The sequence below is a fragment of the Venturia canescens genome, chromosome 5 (genome assembly GCF_019457755.1).
Source record: "Venturia canescens isolate UGA chromosome 5, ASM1945775v1, whole genome shotgun sequence".
NCBI classification, from domain to species: Eukaryota; Metazoa; Arthropoda; class Insecta; order Hymenoptera; family Ichneumonidae; genus Venturia; species Venturia canescens.
The window spans coordinates 11,547,553-11,568,588 of record NC_057425.1 but is presented as its reverse complement, the minus strand read 5'-3'; the positions used below and the strand labels follow the sequence as shown (position 1 = coordinate 11,568,588).

General features: G+C 36.0%; 2 protein-coding genes across 11 annotated transcripts; both read left to right on the top strand.

Annotated features, from left to right (window-relative positions):
* The first annotated feature begins 1,167 nt into the window (after window positions 1–1,167).
* On the top strand, window positions 1,168–10,499 carry LOC122410720 (casein kinase I-like). Of its 7 annotated transcripts, XR_006261005.1 has the most exons (8): window positions 1,170–1,807; window positions 2,892–3,001; window positions 3,369–3,591; window positions 3,704–3,997; window positions 4,878–5,100; window positions 5,964–6,044; window positions 7,031–7,312; window positions 8,270–10,499. XR_006261005.1 is itself a non-coding variant. In XM_043419114.1 (7 exons), exons 1-7 carry the CDS (start codon window positions 1,682–1,684, stop codon window positions 8,278–8,280), a joined length of 1,062 nt encoding a protein of 353 aa, XP_043275049.1. In that variant the 5' UTR covers window positions 1,168–1,681; the 3' UTR covers window positions 8,281–10,499. The 7 variants fall into 7 exon arrangements, 4 of the variants coding, with proteins under 4 accessions (XP_043275049.1, XP_043275048.1, XP_043275050.1 ...); XR_006261007.1 differs by having other exon boundaries at window positions 1,168–1,807; window positions 4,878–5,094; window positions 5,964–6,640; window positions 7,031–10,499; XM_043419114.1 differs by lacking the exon at window positions 7,031–7,312 and having other exon boundaries at window positions 1,168–1,807; window positions 4,878–5,094.
* A 2,354-nt stretch (window positions 10,500–12,853) lies between these two features.
* Window positions 12,854–20,752, top strand: LOC122410717 (casein kinase I-like). Of its 4 annotated transcripts, none has more exons than XM_043419105.1 (8): window positions 12,854–13,039; window positions 13,752–13,987; window positions 14,515–14,624; window positions 15,181–15,403; window positions 15,592–15,885; window positions 16,147–16,525; window positions 17,414–17,514; window positions 18,152–20,752. In XM_043419105.1, the coding sequence occupies exons 2-7, from the start codon at window positions 13,862–13,864 to the stop codon at window positions 17,485–17,487; spliced, it is 1,206 nt and encodes a 401-aa protein (XP_043275040.1). In that variant the 5' UTR covers window positions 12,854–13,039; window positions 13,752–13,861; the 3' UTR covers window positions 17,488–17,514; window positions 18,152–20,752. The 4 variants fall into 4 exon arrangements, with proteins under 4 accessions (XP_043275040.1, XP_043275039.1, XP_043275038.1 ...); XM_043419104.1 differs by lacking the exon at window positions 12,854–13,039 and adding an exon at window positions 13,048–13,678; XM_043419103.1 differs by lacking the exon at window positions 12,854–13,039 and having other exon boundaries at window positions 13,048–13,987.
* Window positions 20,753–21,036: the final 284 nt, after the last annotated feature.

Sequence of the window (21,036 nt, the reverse complement as noted above, 5' to 3'; positions counted from 1 at the left end):
TTCCGAGTAGGTTGATATTTGAAAGAAAAAGTGAAAAAATGAGTTACACGCTATTCTCATTTTATTAGAGAACAAGGTGTAACTTTTATTTTTCTGAAAAAATCAAGTATGTCCGAGTAAAACGTGTAACCATTTTGCAGCTATCTCTCTCGCACTCACGCAAGCACCATGCAAGTGATAGATCACCTTAAAAATAAAACTCTGTCTCAGTGTCGTATTTGTAATTTTACGAGAGTTTATATTTTTTGTTATATATTTTGTCCAATTTCACTTATCAGCGGAGTACGCAGAAAGTTCAAAATTTTTCCGTAAATGGCGGTATATGCATGTTTGAAATTCGGGTGAAAAAATTGCGGAAAAAGCACGAAAGCATTGAAATGTTTTCAAGATCACTATCAATATTGTAACTGATCAATCATATTTCTGCAAAGATATGATCTCAGAAGTGAAAACCGACAATGGGATCTGAATAAAAATTTCTAGCCACTTGTTCTTTCTTTTCTCTCCGCCATTTTGTTGCTTCCTGGCTACGTCATCACTTTTTTTTATCTCTTTTTGTTTTGTTCTTTGTCTTTTGTCTCCTCCCCGTTATAATACAAGCTGTGGTGGGGCAAGGATCGTAGACACAAAGCTTCACGCGAGACCACGCAACTCACGCACACACACACACTCTATCCGTATACACACATTTGTAAACGTTACAAACGTGCAGTGTGGCTTTACCGTTTCACCTGTCGTCAAGTGACGATCTGGAGTGGTCGAAAACGTGAGCTGAAAAGTTCAAATGCAGCACAGTTGTGAAATTGGAAAAAAAATTTGGCAGATATAATTCTGGAATCGTTTGATTCATCATACGCAAGCCTGATGAAGTCAAATATTTCATATGACGTTGAAGAACTATCAGAACTCTCGCAGAAAATTTGTCCCCGATAACGGGAGTAATTCGTATTAATTCGTAAAAAAAAAAAAAAAAAAAATCGAGCTCGAGAATCTTCATGAGAGCCGAGAGAGGGAGAAGATTTTTCGGATGACCGACCAATCACGTTGCATCGATAAGTACAACTGCAATAAAGTTCACAGGCAACAAGGTGGCGCTGTAGGTCAATTCCCGATCATTTGACGATACAAGATCCAATTTGACGTATATAATTTTTTTCATATTCGCATAGTTCGTGGTCAGTAACTGGGGTTAAGAGAGAGAAAGAGAGCGCAGGGGAAAATGTCGGTGCGTTGGTGGGGTCCGTCGTGCGACTAGCGACTTTCGCCCACTGTTTCTCTCGTGATTTTGTCGAACATACTTTTTTTTTTATTTTTCCGTTTCTCACGCGAGAACGAGTCGCGAAAAATTGGTTGATTTGTTTGAGTGTTCGCTAAAAGGTGGATTGAAAAGATCTAAATTGACGGGTTTTTTGCGTCGAGAATTTTTCTGTTATACACGCGCGTGAGAGAGGAGCCAACAGCCAAAGCCTTCGATCGTTATAAAACCTATATACATATACACATACACGTATATATGTATATATATACCTTAACCATATATATAAATATATATTAGTGTGTGTTGTGCGTTCCGTGCGTTCGGGGAGCGCGCGGTGTTTTGTGACCAAACGGCCGTACAGATCTAAGAAATTTCCAACGAGCCCGAGCATAGAGACACCGTGTACAAAAGAGACGAGAAAGCATGGCGGCCCTCGGAATACTCGGAAAAGTCGAGTTCGTTGTGGGCGGCAAGTACAGATTAATGAGAAAAATTGGCTCCGGATCTTTCGGTGATATTTATCTTGGCATCAATATTACAAATGGCGAGGTAAGTAATATTTGTTTTTTGTTTCTTCATTTCGTTCCTTCGTCTTCCCGAACAAATCCCTTGTTTTTCTTATTTTACGCACGTATCCGTACGAGCGCCAACGACAGTTTCCTTGTGTCCTGATTTTTTTGTTCGTACATAACGCTACATCTATATACAGAAAATTCTATATAATGCTCGAATATGTGGACGGGTGTATATATATATTAATCTAAGTACGAGAGTACAGAGAACGCTTCGTATTTACAACATCGTTATATACACAAGCTCTAACGGTCGCACATAATCACTCGATTTCCATCCTATTTGACTCTTATCCCCCTGTCACATTCGTCTCGCATACCCGACCAACACCCACGCTCCTATTTACTGTTTTTCTCTTTACTTTTCTTTTGTAAACTGGCTTTCATCATGAACTTTGATAAACAAATGGTCGATGAAACGTCATTTCGTAATTGCGTATTATTTCAATTCTTGACATGTCGTACAACGTTCTCATTTTGGCGAGCAACGACGGATCGAAAATCCAGGCGTGATGTCGAAACTATGAAATTTTTCCGACTACTTTTTTTTTCACCTCGTTTTAACATATTTATTTCGAGAACATTCCATATGAGTTTTCGGAGTTTTTTCCTTGTTGATGATTCGCGATCTTTCTACCAGCTTGCTCACTGCTAAAATAGAAAGAATTTTTTCACTTACTTTCGATTCAAATATTATTTAACAAGTAATTTCACTAGATTTTCGATATCAAATAATTATCTCAAGGTGCACTTAATTTTAATTAAATCATTGAAGTGCATCGAGTTTGCATCAAGCCCAAAGATTTTAAATTTCAGGCTTGAACCGTAAAACAGTATACACAATTAATTGGAATCACGATAAAAAAAATCAGTTCAGTTCTCAAATGTTTAAAATGCAATGCTATTTTTGATGTCATCATTTGCATTTTGTGGCAATGGAAATTGTCGAAATGACTTAGAATTTTTCGAGGCATTGAGGATTGAGCAAAAATAAAATTGATGCAATTTTATGTGGCTCAATTCACTGATTCTAAGACTTATGCTTGTACTTTGTGAAACAGGAAGTCGCAGTTAAGGTGGAAAGCGTCAGAGCACGTCATCCTCAGCTGCTCTATGAATCGAAGCTGTACAAGATATTGGCGGGTGGTATTGGAATACCTCATATGCGCTGGTAATTTATAAACATTGTTTCTTATTCAGTGTGATCATAGTCGTTTTAGAGTTATTATACTGGGAAAATAGTTAAAGGATTCAAGTTATGATTAACAATTTATAAATTTGAGGATTTTTTTATAGAAACTTTAGATTTTGGGAGTAAAATATATTGTCACTGTTAGATGTTGTTTCCAATCTGGTTCTTTTTTTGCAAAAAACATTCTTCTACCAGTGCAATTCTGTGGTTTGAATGACAATTGTTTAAACATCAACCGGGTCGTTTTGACCCACGGTGATCAGTTGTCGTTGTTCAAGTGTTATTTTATTTTATTATACGGAATGAAAAGAAGAAAAAGGGTAGTAATACCACCCTGATTTTTTAGGTATGGCCAAGAACGAGAATGGAACGTCTTGGTTATGGAGTTACTCGGCCCCTCGCTTGAGGATTTGTTCACCTTTTGTTCCCGGAGATTCACCATCAAGACCGTTCTCATGTTGGCAGATCAAATGATCGGCAGGATCGAATTTGTACATTGCAAACACTTTATACACAGAGATATCAAACCCGACAACTTTTTGATGGGTATCGGTCGTCACTGTAACAAGGTCGGAGACGAAAAGAAAATTTTCAAATTCAAAAGCACAGAAAGACTATTCTTGAACTTCATTTCTAATCTATTACTCTTGTTATTTTTGATTTTTTGGATTGCGTATACAGCTCTTCATCATCGACTTCGGTTTAGCCAAGAAATACCGGGATGGACGTACGCGACTTCACATAATGTATCGCGAGGATAAAAATTTAACCGGAACAGCCAGGTACGCATCGATAAACGCCCACCTTGGTATCGAACAAAGTCGTCGGGATGACATGGAGTCGCTTGGTTACGTTCTCATGTACTTCAACCGAGGTTCGCTGCCCTGGCAAGGTCTCAAAGCTGCAACCAAGAAACAAAAATACGAGAAAATTAGCGAGAAGAAAATGTCCACCCCCGTTGACATATTGTGCAGGGTACGTTTACCTTCTTTTTTTTCTTTCTCCATCGTTACGCTGATCTTTTAGTAACAATTGCGTAATTGAATATTTCAGATTTTATTTTTATACTGTGTTATTAAAAAAGTAATTCAGTTTTACAAATTTGTGCAAACTTTTATTTTGCATCGATTTCTTTAAAAATTCTTTTTGTTTTAAGCATTGCCCAACATTTATTTATCAGCAAAAATTGGTATAGTATTAAAATTTGCGACGAAACCATTTTCCGTTGTTATTTTCTCGTTTTTCCATCACATGAAATAATAAATCATAAAATTGAATCAATCGAGCTTCATTTCTCGTAGCGTCTTTGAAAAATTCGTTCATCTGATTCATCTTCAAAATTTATTTCATCTAAATTAAAGTTTGAGGCATTAAGGCGAGCGTGAAGTAATGAATTCCCAATTCTGAAGAGCCTCTCAATTTCATGATATTTTTTTGGCGACTTTAATTCCCAATGTAATCAAACAGTTCATTTCGTTGAAAGACGTAAATTATGATTTCGTGTTTTTTTAAATTCGTTCTTCAAATCGTTTCTTTCAATGTCAAATCTTTCATAAAAATCTTGGCAATGAGAGTCCCCAAATAAATTTGTAAGCATCACTTTCGTAGAGTATCGTTTTGGAACGCTCATTCGCCTCGTTTGAAGTTCATTTCAATAAAAGATGGTTGAATACATAAATAAAAATTCCGAATTTCACGTCGTTTTGGCAGCACAACTTATTTTTTCAAATAATCTATCTCTTAATGAACAAAACTAAAACGTCAAAAAATATACCAGAAATATAATTAATTTACTATAGTGATTTTTTTGAAGAATGAAATTTCATCTTATTTCCTTGTTTTCGTATTCATTCAGGGATTCCCCGCGGAGTTCGCGATGTACATAAATTACACAAAGGGAATGCGTTTCGAGGAAAGTCCCGATTACATGTATCTTCGTCAACTCTTTCGAATTCTTTTTGGTACGCTCAATCATCGGTACGATTACACGTTTGATTGGACGATGCTTAAGCAAAAAATGTTGCCGAGTGGCGTTACGGTACCGCAGACTTCACCGACCACGGGACAACAAGGTATAGGTAAGCCGAGATTAAGTTTCTCGATGCTTCTTATTCTTCATTCGTTTTTTTATATTATGTTCCGCTCTATAATGGTTTCTCAATCTCATTCTTATTTTTGTTCGTATTATTCTTTTGGGTAATGGTGGGAAATTTTCAATTTTCTGATATTTTATTTCGGAAAACAAAAATTCTGCAACCATTCGATGGATTGCAGTCTTTTTTCCCATGTGAATACCCGCTTCAAAAATAGCATATTTTTCAGGAACGAGAAAAATAAGAAGATAATTGTATTGGTACTTTCGAATGCTTTGCAATTCCAAATCAACCTGAAAAATAACTTCAACGTTCTTCAGCAGATATTGGAAAAATTGTAGTTTCTTAAATGCTTGAAAATTTTATTCAATATTGTTGAATTTTTCAAAAAATAAATTTGCGATCTTCAATCCTTGGACAATAAAAACAAAAATTTTCGAACAAAGTTCTAATGAAGAATGAATTCTAAAATTGCAGGCTTCCAAGTATCAGTCGTTTTATTCCAACCGCAAACAAATGTCTAACTGGTTTTTCGTGGAATGTTTCACTACCAGAGTTATGAATAAATGTTGAATTTTGTTATTGAAAATTGATATTTGGAAGAGCTGTAAAACGGTCGATTATTTCAGGTTCGAATGGTATCGTAAAGCATTGAAATAACGATTAAAAAGTAGATATTCATTGAAAGTAATTGGCTTTAATGCCGAACGAAAAGGTTCACTTTATCTCCATTGTCCGCGTTTTTATAATGGTTTTAAGTTATACAAAATTATTCATAGAATTAATTTAACAGAGTGAATTCTCAGAGAAGCATGTTCTTGAGTATCGCAAATGTTTGTAATTCGTAGCAGCAGCAGGTGAGGCCGCAACGAAAAAGAATGCTTGCGGTAGTGTGACTCGGCAGGCGGTCAACAACACTTCCAAGAAAGGTTAGGGTTAATCTTCTGTCATCTGTCCGTCCGATGAAAAAAGAACGAAAGAGATGAATGAGAAAAGAAAAATGAAAAAAACGTAACAGACGAAAAGAAAAGAGAAATAACTCCTTAATCCCTTGTCGAATCGTCACCGAATAATTTCGCCCGCAAGGTCATTAACCACCACCGCCATCGCTAGCAAAATCAAGCCAACCAACAAAATACCTCCTCGTACATCGCCTGTACTTTCATGTAATGTCAACGTGGTGGTGGCTATCGAAAGATATACGAAAACCAACAAAATATGGCGTTTACAAAACACCAACAACCACAAAGAACAATAACAAACAGAACAGAAAATTTCATCGACTTAATAAAGAAAGTGTCCACCAATCCCCGTCGTGTTCCATGTCCTTTCCTCCTAACCCTTCCCGTTTGTCCATAATAATTTCTTTTTTTTTTTTTTGTTTTTTTTTTGTTTCAATATTTTTTCCAATTTTTAAAACGAAAAGAAAAAGAATGGATAACTTCCCAGCTGCGTGACAAATGTAAAATATTGACGAAGGAAACGACGACATTCGCGATTAAATCGATGTAACCGAAAGCTTGGGGTAAGCACGAGAAACGCTTCATCTTACTCGTCGTCCTTATTCCTGAGTCTTCGTCCTCTGTGTTCCATTCGTGTCAGTGCTATTTTGTTGTTTCGTGTTAAGACACATTACACTTAAAGATAAGTGCACGAACATACTTACAATTCATAGAGACATTTTGACACTTGTGCGATAAAAAAAAAGGATTCCTCCGAGTGAATCCGCTTACTAACGAGTATAACAAATAATTAACCGACAAAAGAAGCCTCTGGGAAAGAGAAAAACGCCCCGGACTCCGTGTAAAGTCTTAACTTCTCACCGGAAAACCCCAAAAAGACAAATTTAGAAGAGACTTTTTTTTCGTTTTTTTTTTGTTCATTCTAACAAGACGTTATTTCTTTCTGTCGTAAGGTTTCGAAGGAGAGTGACAACTGTCAGGATCTTCGATCATCACTTACGCGCAGCCGGAATTCTGGGATTAAAAATTTGTTTGCTTCGGTTATTTGAGTGAAAGAGAATATGAGAGAGAGAGAGAGTGAGTGAGTGACTGAGAGAGTGAGAAAGAGAGCGAGAGTCAGGAAAGTAGTGACTGTGTGAAAGCGTGAGGGACAATGGAAAAAACGAAAAAAATTCGAGGACAGAAGGAAAAAGGGAAAACGCAGAGCAAGAGAGAAAGAGAGAGACAGAGTTCAGGTGAGAATCTCGTTCTCTATTTTTCGTCATCCCTTTCATTCTCTGCTTCGCAATTCATCGTTGAACTGCCATTTTCTTGCGTACTCAAAAGCGCTTAAGAATTCCTCACAAAAATCATTCATTTCGACCGAATTTTTCGAACTTCGCGCTTCCACCATCGTCCGATTCTTTTTTACTCGAGGGAGGGGGGAGGGAGGAAAAAATACACAAAAATTCGAATTTCTTTCGTAGCAGTTTCATCGACTATTCCTTCATCTCTCCCAAAATCTCGTACCTCGTACCCTCTCCTTACATGGTGCACGATAGACACACATTATACATAACACACTCACGAAACGCTCATAATTATATGGTATTGGGTGTTTCTACGTTGATCAACGTTTAAACGAGGGTGGTTTCATTTTCGTTGAAACTGTGGAAAAAAATGAAAGGGTTAAAGTCAAAAATGCAATCGCTGATTCTTCGTCAATCGTCAGGATAAATATCGCAATGAAAAATCGTTTGGAAACAAGTAATTCCAGCTGGGAAAGTTTATTTGTCCGTTGCAACAATGAATTTCCGTATGACAAGTAGCACAATTTGGAAAACACGAACGGATTAGTATTTCGAATGAGGTTGGAATTGGGCAAACGATTTTCATCGTCAGGCACAGATGAAAATAGATTTTAACTGAATTTTAAAGCGCCTAGATCGTTTGGGTTGCCTGACGGTGCGAATTTATCGTGACGAATGAAATAATTGACCTGGACTCCGAATGAGCAGTGAAGAAAAATCGTCATTGCCAATGAACTAAAGCATCGAACCGCGATCAGCTTGAAAATACTAACAAACTTAACATCATGATAAAATAAGAAAGAAAAGGTGTGAAAACTGAAGTGAAGGAAGGAGTGAAGTTCATGCAGCGGTCAGCAGCTCACTTATTTTCTAATCAAAAACGTTGCTTCGTATCTGTTACAGGTGCACCCTAAAAAAATCGATTCGTACTGTACGTGACAAAACAAAAGCACCAATAATCCCGAAAGTTCTGGAGTATCTCGAAAACAAATTTAAAAAACAAAACGAACTCGAATGAATACAAACAAACAAACAAATAGTTCAACACGAAACACCGCCGGAGCAAAAATACGCTAAAAGGAAAAAAAAAACTAAATGATTTGAAAACAAGAAACATTTGTGTACCAGACTCTGAAAGTAAAAGGAAAAAAGAAAAAATCATTATCTCCGACTGAGAAAAAGAAGACAAAACGAGAGCAAGCTGAACATATATCACACACATACTATTAATAATTATAAACATGTGGAAACGAAGGACGAACCCTCGAATTCGAAAATATGACGTTGTGCCAGAATTTTTCTTTTTTCTATTGTGCACTGAAAATACGCAAACGTCCTCGTCTCGAAGTTTCCTCTCATTCGCTCTCGCTCTCTTTCTCTCTCTCTCTCTCTCTCTCTCTCTCTCTCTCTCTCTCTCTCTCTTACTTTCATACTCTCTCATGAATTTTACAAGGGTACATAGTAATTCATATTGCCGTATAAAAACTTCATTTGTCAATCGTGACTCGCGTTCTTAGTTTCATTATTATATACGAATAACTATAATATGTTTAAAGAGACAAGAAAAATGGAGGATAATTTGGATATAAGAAAAGTATGTTTTTTTTCTTAATTTTATTTCTTTTGTTTTTCCGTCATATGTACCGAAGATTCTCGATCTCGTTGTGGTAAATGTGCGCGCGCGTCATCAAAGTCAAGTATGGCAAGTGATATATACATGAAATAAATAGTAAAAAAAAAGGAGAAATAATAATCATCAAGTTGAATTTTAGAAAAAATTATATTTTTTATCCTTCTTTCACTCACGACCGATTCAAATTCAATTTACGAGATTAAGGCTCCCACAATGTTTCGAGCAACAAAACAGGCCTTCATCACAGTGTGGGGCTTGAGCTCAGTTTGCTTCGTCAGAAATAAAAAGAGCTCCACCAGGCTCCCTTTCAACTTTCGTTATTAAAAATTATGTTGAATTCTTTGCGATATTTTACAAAAATCCAACTCTGAACGAGCGACGTTTCGGAGTTATTTTTTCGCTATTCTCTCGTCATTATTCATCTTCCGCGGGTTCATCGTTACGCCACGATTCCTAACTCCTATATAATCCATATTAATATTATTACAATTTGTTTTATTTCCATTTTTATTTTTCATTCTTCTTTCGCTTATGTATGCTACTATATATATATGATCATAAACAAAAAAAACACAGAAACACCTCCACACAACGACGGGGATACCGCGTTCATTGAATATGAAAACGCTGAGAGAATGAATTTTAAAAAAAAAAAAAAAAAAAAAAAGAAACGGGGCTATTCGTAGCGATCGAAATACGAAAATGATGCGAACGTTGTTATGTGGACGAAGAAATGAAAAGTTTAAAATGATGAGATGAGAAAAAAAAATATTGAAAAGAAGATAACAAACGGATGATAAAATGTCGCAGTAAATATATATGTGAAGAACCATTGAGTGATGCTGTGCTTGAATGAATTGGTACGCGTCTCTGCTGCGTGTTTGCCCGCGCGAATGCGACTACGCATTAATAATTATCGTATTAAGGAAATTTTAAAAGTAAGAACAAAACAAAAAATACAATTAAACGAAAAAAATTTCAAATATAAATAAAATAACGAGGGGGAAAAAAAAGAAAAAAAAAACAAAAAAAGAAAACCGAAAAGAAAAGAAACCACACAACAAATACAAGTAATGAACAATGAAATAATTGATAATTGATAAATATGATGGAATACATACGAGTGTGCGTGTGAATTTGTGACTGCCGGAGTGAATGCGTGTATCAAGTAAATTAATAAAATAATTATACATGCACATGCTATTGTCTAGTATATTATACATATAAATATATATATATATATACATATAAACACGTATGCATATGTATATATACGTACATATTAATATTATTTCTATTATTATGAAGAAAAAAAAGGAAAAAACAAACAAGCAAACAAATGTTACAGTGACGAAAGGGGAAACGAAAGAATAATTTACTCGTTATTTCACAAAATACTTCATCGATGATTACGTCAATCGTTCATTGCTCTCATCCTATACTCTTTCCTAATACCACCCTTTTCTTCTTCAGAAATAAAAAGGATGAAACATTAAACAACGGTATTCCGTACGTAAAAACCTTTCGATTTTCAACAAATTATCCTTCACGAAACACCTGTTTGACGTCTTATGCGAATTTATGATTTTTTAAATCATAAACTCTGAAGTTTGAGTACTGAAGACGCTTTCAAGGGAAATTTTCGTAAATAAATAATCTTTTGTGGTTTTTTTTTCTCTCAATAAACTGACGTAAAGGCTATCGTCTCATTAGTCACGTGCTTGAAATCGTTGGATGAACGAAGCAAGAAACTGTTATTGATTCTCCATCAGGTTGGAGGGAATATTTTTGTTGTTACTAATTTTGGTTTTGAGAGATCAACAGAGTGCTGTGAGTCTCGAGATTCGCGACGAGAAGAGGCACAAATGAACTTAGAAGCTCCATAAACGAGGACGTTACGAATAGCGAATATGAAACGGTGAAAGGGACAAGTTTTTCTTTGCAAAGGGAAAGGGGAAGGTCATCGTGCACTTGACACTTTATTGCAGCGGTATTTTTGGGTCTACGCAGGTAAGCACCTACTACATTTTATTTTCTCTTTTGACCCACTGACCCTATTTTCAAGCCTGTCTAATCCTCATTTTTCCATTTCAAACTTTCTTCGTCACTCATTGCGACCACACCAGTTACTTTTATTCTTTGTCATAATAACGCCTCTGTTTAGGCTCGAAGAGTACGTCGAAGAACAAAGAGCAGGAAGACACAGGCTCACAAAACTATGTTGAATGAAGAAACAAAGTGATGTTTTCAAATATCCCCCTGCCATGGGGCTGGCTTCTTTTGAGAACTTGCTGTACTGTCACATTCACAAAATCCAATGCATATTCTCTGGTGCATAATGATGCAATCACCGCAATAAAATTTTATCTTCTCAAGAGTTTAGTGTTACATTAAAAATCGATTTCTGGCCATAATTTACCTTTTTTTTTGGTTCGACCCTTCACTCTGGTAACTTTATATCGCAAATGATCCCCCAACGTACCATAAATCGTTCTCAAAATAGGAAGATACACAAATTCTGACAAATTTTTTAATCACTTTTAATAGCTGGTTCATTAAATTCGACGATTTTTTAGATTGAAAAAAATTTATCAAAGCCTTGACGAGAATTTTATCGATTTAGCGATTTTAAATGTTTCTTTGGCTACTCAAACATGCCCCCCTCCCATTTCGACTCTTTCAATTTTTTTTAACGGCCATTGTTTTATGACGTTTGATAATTTGTTTAAATGTGACAAAATTGTTGATAATATTAAAATTGAGAATAAAATCGACAACTGCATCGAGTTGGTCGTAATTTTTAAAATTTTTATGCTCGAATGGTTCAATGAGGGTTCGAACAACGCAGCATTGTTTGGAGTTGACGAATGTTTCCGTAAAGTTTGTTTGATCTTATTTACGTGAAAAAGATAATGAAGATATTTGATAAATTTTTTTTATCATCAGCGATATCACTTACAAAAGATAGACTTGAAAAGAAAAATTCGATTTATGATTTTGAATGTAATTAGTTTATGGTAATTATCCAGAAGTTGAGTCTTACCTGAAAAATTTTTGAAGGCTATGGGATAAAATCTTGATTCATTGATATATTTTATTATGGCCATCGTGATAAAAAAATATGAAAAAAACGATTTTTTTTCCGATTCTAATAAGCTCCGGTTTGGCAATTTTTTAATATCTTTTTTTTCTCCTGAGTTCCCAGTACTTATAGCAATTTTTCTACTATGATAATATTAATGATAATAATAATTATTCATTTTCTGATGAAAATAGTTTCTAAGGTCAGCGCTGCGTGATGAATTTTTTTGATGGAGCCCTACTTCTGAATAAACCCAGCGAAATATATTTTTCTTTGAGGCTAACTTCTGTCAGTGATTCGGCCAACGAAAAAACATTTTTTTTTGCATATGAACTGTGGGCAGTTTAAACAAACGTTTTAATGCAAATAATCATCACTACCAAACGACTCCTCGTCGATTGGACCCTATAACTTTATTAGCATAAAAAAAAACAATTTGGAGGTAAATTTGTTGAATTTTTAAATTTCAGTTTATGAAAATAAATTCTCAAAGCAAAATTTGAATTGATCTAACGAACACCGTCAAACAACCGCCAAACAATTGGCATTGAAAAAACTGAATAAGTTGAAATGGGGGGCTGAATCGCAAGTGCCCCGTTTCTTGGTCGATAAAGCAGTACGACTGATAAGTAAGCTTCGTAGAGGGCCCCTCTTTGTCAGAGTTGTTGGGCCGAGTCGGCCGAGTAGATTCGTAGTTTGGTAACACTGCTTCACTGAGGTCTTTTCATTCGTTCGGTTTCTTCTATACACTGATCGAAAATGGCAGTAATACTCGTGCTAGTATACCTATAGTTCGCTGCTGCAGCCAAGGAAAATGCACACCGATACCCATCGATGTGACCAATACATTTTTGCCGGGATCGAAAATGACCGCTTAAAGGGACGACCTTACCTACGCAGTGCTACCAATCCACGGATCTTATTGTCGGACAGCTCGTACAGCTGCTACTTTTTGTTGGTAAATGTGTGCGTTTATCGATGTATATTGGTGTGAAAATGTGTGTATAGGTTGGATGCGTGCGTGCCCCTCTTTGGGGAAGGGTAAAATGTCGGTGCGTTGGTGGGGTCTGTCTATCTGGTGGAACAGTGAACTCTCGCCATCGTTCAGTATCGCCCGTACCCTTCTTTTGTTCCTTACCCAACAACACCTTTTATAACAATTGAAAATAATTTTAAAGAGGGGTATTGAATCAAGAACGATATCTGACAGGCACACTGCGAATAAAGGATTTGACCCGCTTCCCCGCGATCCCCGAATCCCTCGCCCTTTTTTGTTCATTTTTTTGTATGTACTCAAATCTGAAAAAAAAATTCTACCTCGATTTCCTTTAGCTTTGTTTTTCTTTACAATTCTCTACCTCTACGTGGGATATTATCAGAATACCGTTATTCACCTGTTATCTTATTTATTTATTGTTCTTGTCGTGTAACGTTTTTCATTCGTGGTCCCCGTTGTTCGGTTCACGTTCACTCTGCAAACGATCCGTTATCGTTTTTGTTGAGTTGTTTCTTGGTAAACTACGAACTTGTTGAAATTTCTGCACGTAAATTTTCGTGATTACTTTCGCTGTTCTGATCTACTGAGATCGTGTTAGTGGTAAGAGAGAATCACTATTGCTAACGACGAAATCGCGTCAAGTGTGCAAGAGTTATTTTTCTTCGTGTGGCAGCTTGAAAAAGCAGCCACATCGGGGACCCCGCAGCATCATCATAAAAATACATATTGGGACGACAAGGAAAAGCGAAAAGCTGCAGAGTGGCAAATCGAGGCGGAAGTGGCATGGCGAGGGCCGGAATACTCGGCAAAGCCGAGTTCGTCGCGGGTGGAAAATATAAACTTATGAGGAGAATAGGCTCCGGGTCTTTCGGTGATATTTATCTAGGGATGAACCTCACTAACGGCGAGGTAAGTTTTATCTCCTCTTCACTTTTATTCATTTTACTCGAAATTACAGAATTTCGCAATTCGCGAAACTTTACTTAGCAATGGAGATGAAAAAAAATATTTGTTGCGAAATTTATATCCTCGGACAAATGCTCGACCCTACCCTCTTTCTCACGCTCACGACTATATACGTCGCGTACCCATTAACGTTTCTCTCTCTCTCTCTCTCTCCCTCCCTTGCCCTCTCCCTCTTCTCTCTCACTCTCTTGAGGATAGTTTTCTAAACGATTCGATTTATTGCGCGATCATCGATAATCCCAAATGGCCGAATGATTCGTTCGATACCTCTCGCTTTCTCTCTTTCTCACTACGAATTATATTACGAAATTTTTACAGTTTTCTCTGGGATTCCACAAATACTAAAAAACTATTTAAAATCATCTTTTTATCGAAGAATCAATCATGTTCCAAGATCCCCTCATTTATTTTCGAGTATCACATCTCAGATATTTGTAAAAATACTTTGTTTTACTTTTTGATGAATGTAGGAAGTTGCTGTCAAATTGGAACATGTAAGAGCTCAACATCCACAGCTTTTATACGAGTACAAGGTGTATAAAATATTAAATGGAATTACAGGGATACCTCATGTGCGATGGTAATTGAGATTAATCATTATGAAATGTACAAAAAAGCTTGCAACTATTCTTGACAGTAGAATTTTTGGAGTTTTTCAAAGATAATTGTGCTCTCAATATATTTACTTGGAAATGTGTACTGTTTTGATATTCTTTTATGGCTACCTTGATATTTTCTTCATTCCAAAGCCTTTTCCTTTGGAACAGAGTGACATTTTTTTTTTATTCCAATGAGATAAAAATTCATTTCTCAGATTCAATTTTTGTTGAAATTCAAAAACTGGATGTGCCCTAAAAGGTTTAGATTATCTAATGAATATACGAATTGAGAAACAAACAGAAGATTTTTGTCGCATGCTCAGGATGCAGTATTCAAAAGTAAAAAATTTTAGATCAGAGATGATACAGATGCAGACTCCTCGAAGCATAGCTGTGCTCAGTTTTGAGAACAGAGATATTAGAGAGACATTCTGACAAAAAGATGTAGAAAGTAGAACTGTTTTTTTATTTTCACAACCGTTTATTATAGATCTCAAGTATATTAATGAGTTTGAATTAAATCAATCTGATTTAAAGGTGGGGAGAAGAACAGAATTGGAACATTCTCGTTATGGATCTCCTTGGGCCTTCGCTGGAAGATCTCTTTACTTTTTGTTCGAGAAAGTTTACCATTAAAACGGTTCTCATGTTAGCCGATCAAATGTTACTTAGGGTCGAGCACGTTCACAGCAAATCCTTTATTCATAGAGATATCAAACCTGACAATTTTTTGATGGGCATAGGGCGTCATTGTAACAGGGTAGGTATAAAAAAAATAAAAATTACTCACTGAACACTTTCATTGATTTTCCAAGTTTGTTAAGTACACGGTCGTTAATAGTTGACAGTTCTCTTCACAATTAGAGAATCATTTACATCTCAATGAAATTTGGACGATGTCCATATTGTTATTACTTCCATTCAAATAAAGTTCTCATTTTCCACCAGCTTTTTATCATCGACTTTGGTTTAGCCAAAAGGTTTAGAGATCCTCGTTGTCGAATACACATAGTGTATCGAGAAGACAAAAATTTAACTGGTACAGCAAGGTATGCGTCGATAAACGCACATCTTGGTATCGAGCAGAGTAGAAGGGATGATATGGAGTCGTTGGGTTACGTCCTCATGTACTTCAATAGAGGATCACTGCCTTGGCAGGGTCTTAAAGCTGCCACAAAGAAACAGAAGTACGAAAAAATTAGTGAAAAAAAAATGTCCACGCCCATCGAAGTTTTGTGCAAGGTAAACATTCGTTGCTTATATTTATTCACTCTTCTCAGTTTCCCCTTACGAGAAAACTTCATTATTTGTTATGAAAATCTTCAATAATGCAATGATTTCATGAGATTTTGTTTCGACCATAGAAATTTCGGATAGTCCACGTTTTCTGAACGTCTCAAATAAGATCACTAAAAAAAAAAAATTTCCCTCGTATTAGTTTGTTGCTTAATAAGGTTCAGTTTAGGGCTAAATGTTAATTATTCGATTTTTTTTTGTTTTCAGGGCTTTCCAGCTGAATTTGCAATGTATCTAGGATACACGAAAGGACTGAATTTTGAACAGAGACCTGATTATGTGTATTCACGTACGCTTTTCCAGATACTCTTCCGAACCTTAAATTATAAGTATGATTATACGTTTGATTGGACGATACTTAAACAGAAAGCTGTGCCCGGAGCGCACACATCGAATCAAAATACTTTAGTACCTCAGACACAAACTCAGGAACAGGAGCAACAACAACAGCAACAACAGCAGCACCAACAAACGCACCAACAACAGCAGCAGCAACAACAACTACAACAACTACATCATCAACATCAAATGCAACATCAACAAGAAGTACAGTGTTTAACAATGGAAGAACTTCAACCGGTACAAGGTCAGCCATCGACACAAGCACTTGAGCAATCGAGTGGGGCTAAGAATTCCGACTAATTTCATATGTTTCATCATTAAAATACCTCGTTGTTTCTGCTCTTTTTCGACCTTTTCGTTTCATCACATCTTTTTCGTATCATCAATCAATATTTTGACACTTGCTCACAGCAGAGATAAATTCATTCTCGTTCAACTATCTTTCCTGCTTTCTCAGCAATAATTCCGTTAAGGTCAGATCCCTATCATTTATATTCTCTAGAAAGATTAGCATCACAATTTAAGAAGTTTCTAAGAACTTAAATTAGTCACTAATTTTAAATGCACAGGTTCTCCAATACTTGCATTTAGAAAAAGTGTAAGGAGAAAAGGATTCGATTATTTCACCACGGAATATTTCAGTCCATGATGTTTTCAAAGATAATTTGCAAGTTTTTGTAGATCTCTGAGTATTTAAAATTTCGTATGAGGCAAAATGTGCTTGAGAATTTCGATAGAAATGAAACGTTGACGGAATTGAGGCTTGTTTCCTTTCGATTGCTACTAAGCATTTGCATAACATTTTTTTATGTTCGTTTGTTGTGATCGTGGATTTGCATTAACATCGTTGTCATAATTCGCCGTGAGCAAGGACGAACGAACAAGACGATGACAACGGTATCGGGTTCGTGGAGTTATTAAATTTTCCCCTGTTCTGTACATCTTTTTAAGGTCTCAAGTTTTTTCGTAGTGTTTTGACCCGAAATTCCAGCTCTAACTTATTTCTGCTATTGTGATCCAGGGAGAAACGGAGAGGGAAAGAAAATAGCAAGAAGATAGTGATTTTATTTTTGACTCAAAGGGTTGTTTTACGAACTCTCCTAATATCCCATTCTTGTTCCACAATGTACAGGTGATGAAACGCGATTGGACTCTCGCAGGCACCCCCGTGGACCGATCCATGACAGGTTCAGCATATTATCGTAGAATGAGAAAGTGGAAAGAAAAGGCGAGGTAAAGAGAGATCTTTAAAAGCTTTTTTGTTTCCTTTTCGGTTCTTTCACAATTTGAATGAAGCGGAAGCACGAGAATTCGTGATTATTTCGATAAATGGGAAGAAAGGATCGAACGATTGCGGGATGTTCACGACCGTAGACAGTAAAAATGCATCGAAAATTTTGTTCGTGTCGATTCTTTTTAACATTTCGCGAAAGTCTTCAATTATTTTTCGACACTAATTTCGATTTCGTTGTTCATTCAGCAAAATGAGTGGCTCCTAAAATGAAGAAACTGAAAATCTTATGAAAATCGAAATTTATCGGAAATTTTTCCATCGTGAGCTGTGGACCGAGTAAGAAAATTTTCAAACCGTTCAACCTCGATACTTGAAAACAGAAAACAGGAAAAAAAATGTTGATAAAAAGATCGTCTCTTTTCGTTCCGTCCAGTTTGCATAGCGCCATTGTTCCCACGTTCATAACACAAGCATAACGCACAGGAGGCCGATACATAATAATAGTAATTGTCATATTCGTACATATTAATCCGTGTATCGTTAGAGCCATATCGCGAATGTTTTTAATACTGAAATATGAGAATTCATAATCCATATCATTCGTCATCTGGAATCGTTTGTTCATGTCTGTTACAGGAGTACCCTAAAACATACACAACTGTACGTACCACGTCATGAAAAAACGCATCATAATCGAATACCGAACAATCACAAACCCAAACACAAAAGAACGGGGAGTAAAAACGAAAACGAAAAATAAAATAACGAATAAGCGAGAGCGCAAAACGATTGCCACTGTTTTGAAATACGTTGGGCGATTGTGAAATCGATGAGAAAGGGAGGGAGAGAGAGACGAGAGAGTGAGATTGCGAAAACAAGTGAACAAAAAATCATGAAGCCGGAAATGAAAAAAAGTCATAGTAAAAAACAACAATCACACACTAACTCCTCGAGCTCCGAGTTGCGCCCGTTATCTAGCGAAGGAAAGCGCTCGATAGAATGCAAAAATGGGGGTTTGGAGAAAGTGAGAGTGGTGGTGAAGATTGTGAGTGTTAAATGGCGAAAAATTAAAAAAAACTATGAACATATATGAATTTATATATACTCATAGGCACTAAAAACAATAAACAAACGGTATATAAACTACTGAAATCATTTTTTCGGTTTTCTCATGCTCGCCTTAGCAACGATAATGCTGAGACGCGTGAGCGATGCAATGAATATAAACACACCCACATAAAAAATCATGTTTAACGGTGGACCAGATAACCAACGTCTCGTGTTTCACCAACGGTACTTAGGATTCTTACTAATTCATCAAACTCATCGCGATCGGTGGAAAAATAAAAAAAAAAAAAATAAAAAAAAACTAAACAATTCTGACGCAATACGGAATAAACGATATAAAAAGCAGGTTTTTTAATACATTTCTAATTCCTTTCTATCTAAACCTCCTTCATCGTTACTTATCAATCGAATTCATTCGCACGTTTAATCATTAGTGAAGTAAAAACGATGTTATTTGTATCTATTTGTTTTTTTTTTTTTTTTTTTCGTTTCAAATGTCTCGTGATCTGTAACGCGGACGTACAGTAGTCTTTTTTTTATATTCCATGTATACATACAGTCACGCCCAAACGTAACGCATCACTTTCAATAGCGGTACGATGCAACGTGATGCGTTTCATTTTGGCGTGAGTGGATATTTACTGGGCATCGGTGACGCAACGGTTACGACCACTTGAGACTTTGTAGAAAACTTAGAGATCCATCCTGCCACGAAACAAAAATAGAAACGCTTTTCTGATGTGTGACGAAAATAAAAGGAAAACCGAAACGAGCAGATGTTTCTAAGTAAAATGAGACGAAAGAGAGAGACTATGTGAGAATGTTCTTTGTGCGTACTTGAATTTTGTACCGTCAATTTCTTCGTGGAAATATTGGGACGCACCTATTTGCCTTCAAATATAATTTATGCTTGTGAAAGCTAATAAAATGTTAACATCGCTCGGATCAAAGAGGAGAAAAAAATGGAGCCTGTTTATTGTCTTTTTCAGAGCTCTATCGTGGTTTTTGAATTCCACAGATCTGAAATTCTCAAAACGCTCATTTACTTTTCGTTTCTCTTGATGTTTTGCGATTTTATTTACGTTGCCCATCGATTAGAAACAAAATTGAATAAATAAGATCGTTTGATTAGCTAGAGATGAAAGGAAAAGTGGTGGATGCTATTCAATGGTGAAGATTCGGAAACCTGCGTTCAAATATTTTTATTCTTCTTCCGAGGTTCCGGATAACCACCTCAAGAATTTTTTAAATTAGTTTAGCTCTTAATATGCGATCGATTGGACGAGAATTTGATGACTATAGAAACACTATTAAAAATGAATTATAATAATAAACGAAAATATGTACAAATTTTTGCAATGTTCTCTGCAAGCAGAACCTTCCAAAGTCGGTTTTCACTTTATCGAATAAACAAATGCGCGTATATTCCTCGTCATGGAATGGGAATTGCTAAGAGAAAGAGATTTTCCGAGACTCGGAGACCTTTTTTCTAAGATTTGTAACACAAATCTTTCAATTGTTTTCACAAGTCATTAAAAATTATCAATTTTTCAATGAATCTCTTGATTTTCAATATCGTTGATCTATCGAACTCTTCAAAATGCGCTCCGACGAGTCTCGGATTCAATCGTCGTCTCTAGGCTCTTACGTTTCCTGTTCTCTGAATTGTCGCGACCGGCCTTGATACATTCGTCGGGGGACGAAGCAGAATAATGAGAAAATGAAGTTTGGCAAAATTGGAGGAAAAAATAGGCGAATAAAGAAATTTTGCCGAACATGCGAGGTTTAGGCTGGATAAAAGAGGACAAAAGAAGGTCCGATAAAAATATTAATGAACGGGGCAATTTATAGAAGTAAATGAATAATAAGATGAAAGGTAGGAAGGAGCCATTAAAAGGAAAAACAAATAAAACGAACAAGAAATAAATAAAAACAAACAATAATTTAATGAAGTTAGCGTACGACGAGAAAAAGTCGGAAACGAACGGTGTGATACGATGATCTTCTTACCCGCGTGATTGGTTCGAAATGTACGAATGCGTCAGTCCAGCGATACAATTAAATCGTATTGATTCTAGTTTGATGTAAGTATAATCGAGGACAAACGTGTGACTGAATGCGAGCGAAAATGTGTAAACGAATGAGGATAAAAAATTTACGAAATAAAAATAAAAACAAAGAAAGAAAGAATATGTAACGAATAAGTTATAAATGATTAATAAATAAAAACAAAAAAACAAACTAACGACAGTTGTGTGTACGTGTATTCTCTTATTCCTTCTATATATATGTACTTTAAAATTGAATAAAAATATTTCTCATTTACTTTAGAATCGGTCGCTCGTAAAACTTGAGCATGATTTGAAATTCAAATTTTCCAAAGTCATCCAATTTGGCGTGAATCGTTTTTTTTAATTTCCATGTTCGATTCAAGCCGAAGCTCCAAACCGTCA

Bases quoted from the DNA above. Each gene is read 5' to 3' on its own strand.
- LOC122410720 (XM_043419113.1), top strand. From the start codon at position 1,682: ATGGCGGCCCTCGGAATACTCGGAAAAGTCGAGTTCGTTGTGGGCGGC. The intron at 3,002-3,368 runs GTAATTTATAAA...CTGATTTTTTAG, and splicing joins GGAATACCTCATATGCGCTG to GTATGGCCAAGAACGAGAAT. The intron at 5,101-5,963 runs GTAAGCCGAGAT...TGTAATTCGTAG, and splicing joins CACGGGACAACAAGGTATAG to CAGCAGCAGGTGAGGCCGCA.
- LOC122410717 (XM_043419105.1), top strand. From the start codon at position 13,862: ATGGCGAGGGCCGGAATACTCGGCAAAGCCGAGTTCGTCGCGGGTGGA. The intron at 13,988-14,514 runs GTAAGTTTTATC...TGATGAATGTAG, and splicing joins TGAACCTCACTAACGGCGAG to GAAGTTGCTGTCAAATTGGA. The intron at 15,886-16,146 runs GTAAACATTCGT...TTTTGTTTTCAG, and splicing joins CCATCGAAGTTTTGTGCAAG to GGCTTTCCAGCTGAATTTGC.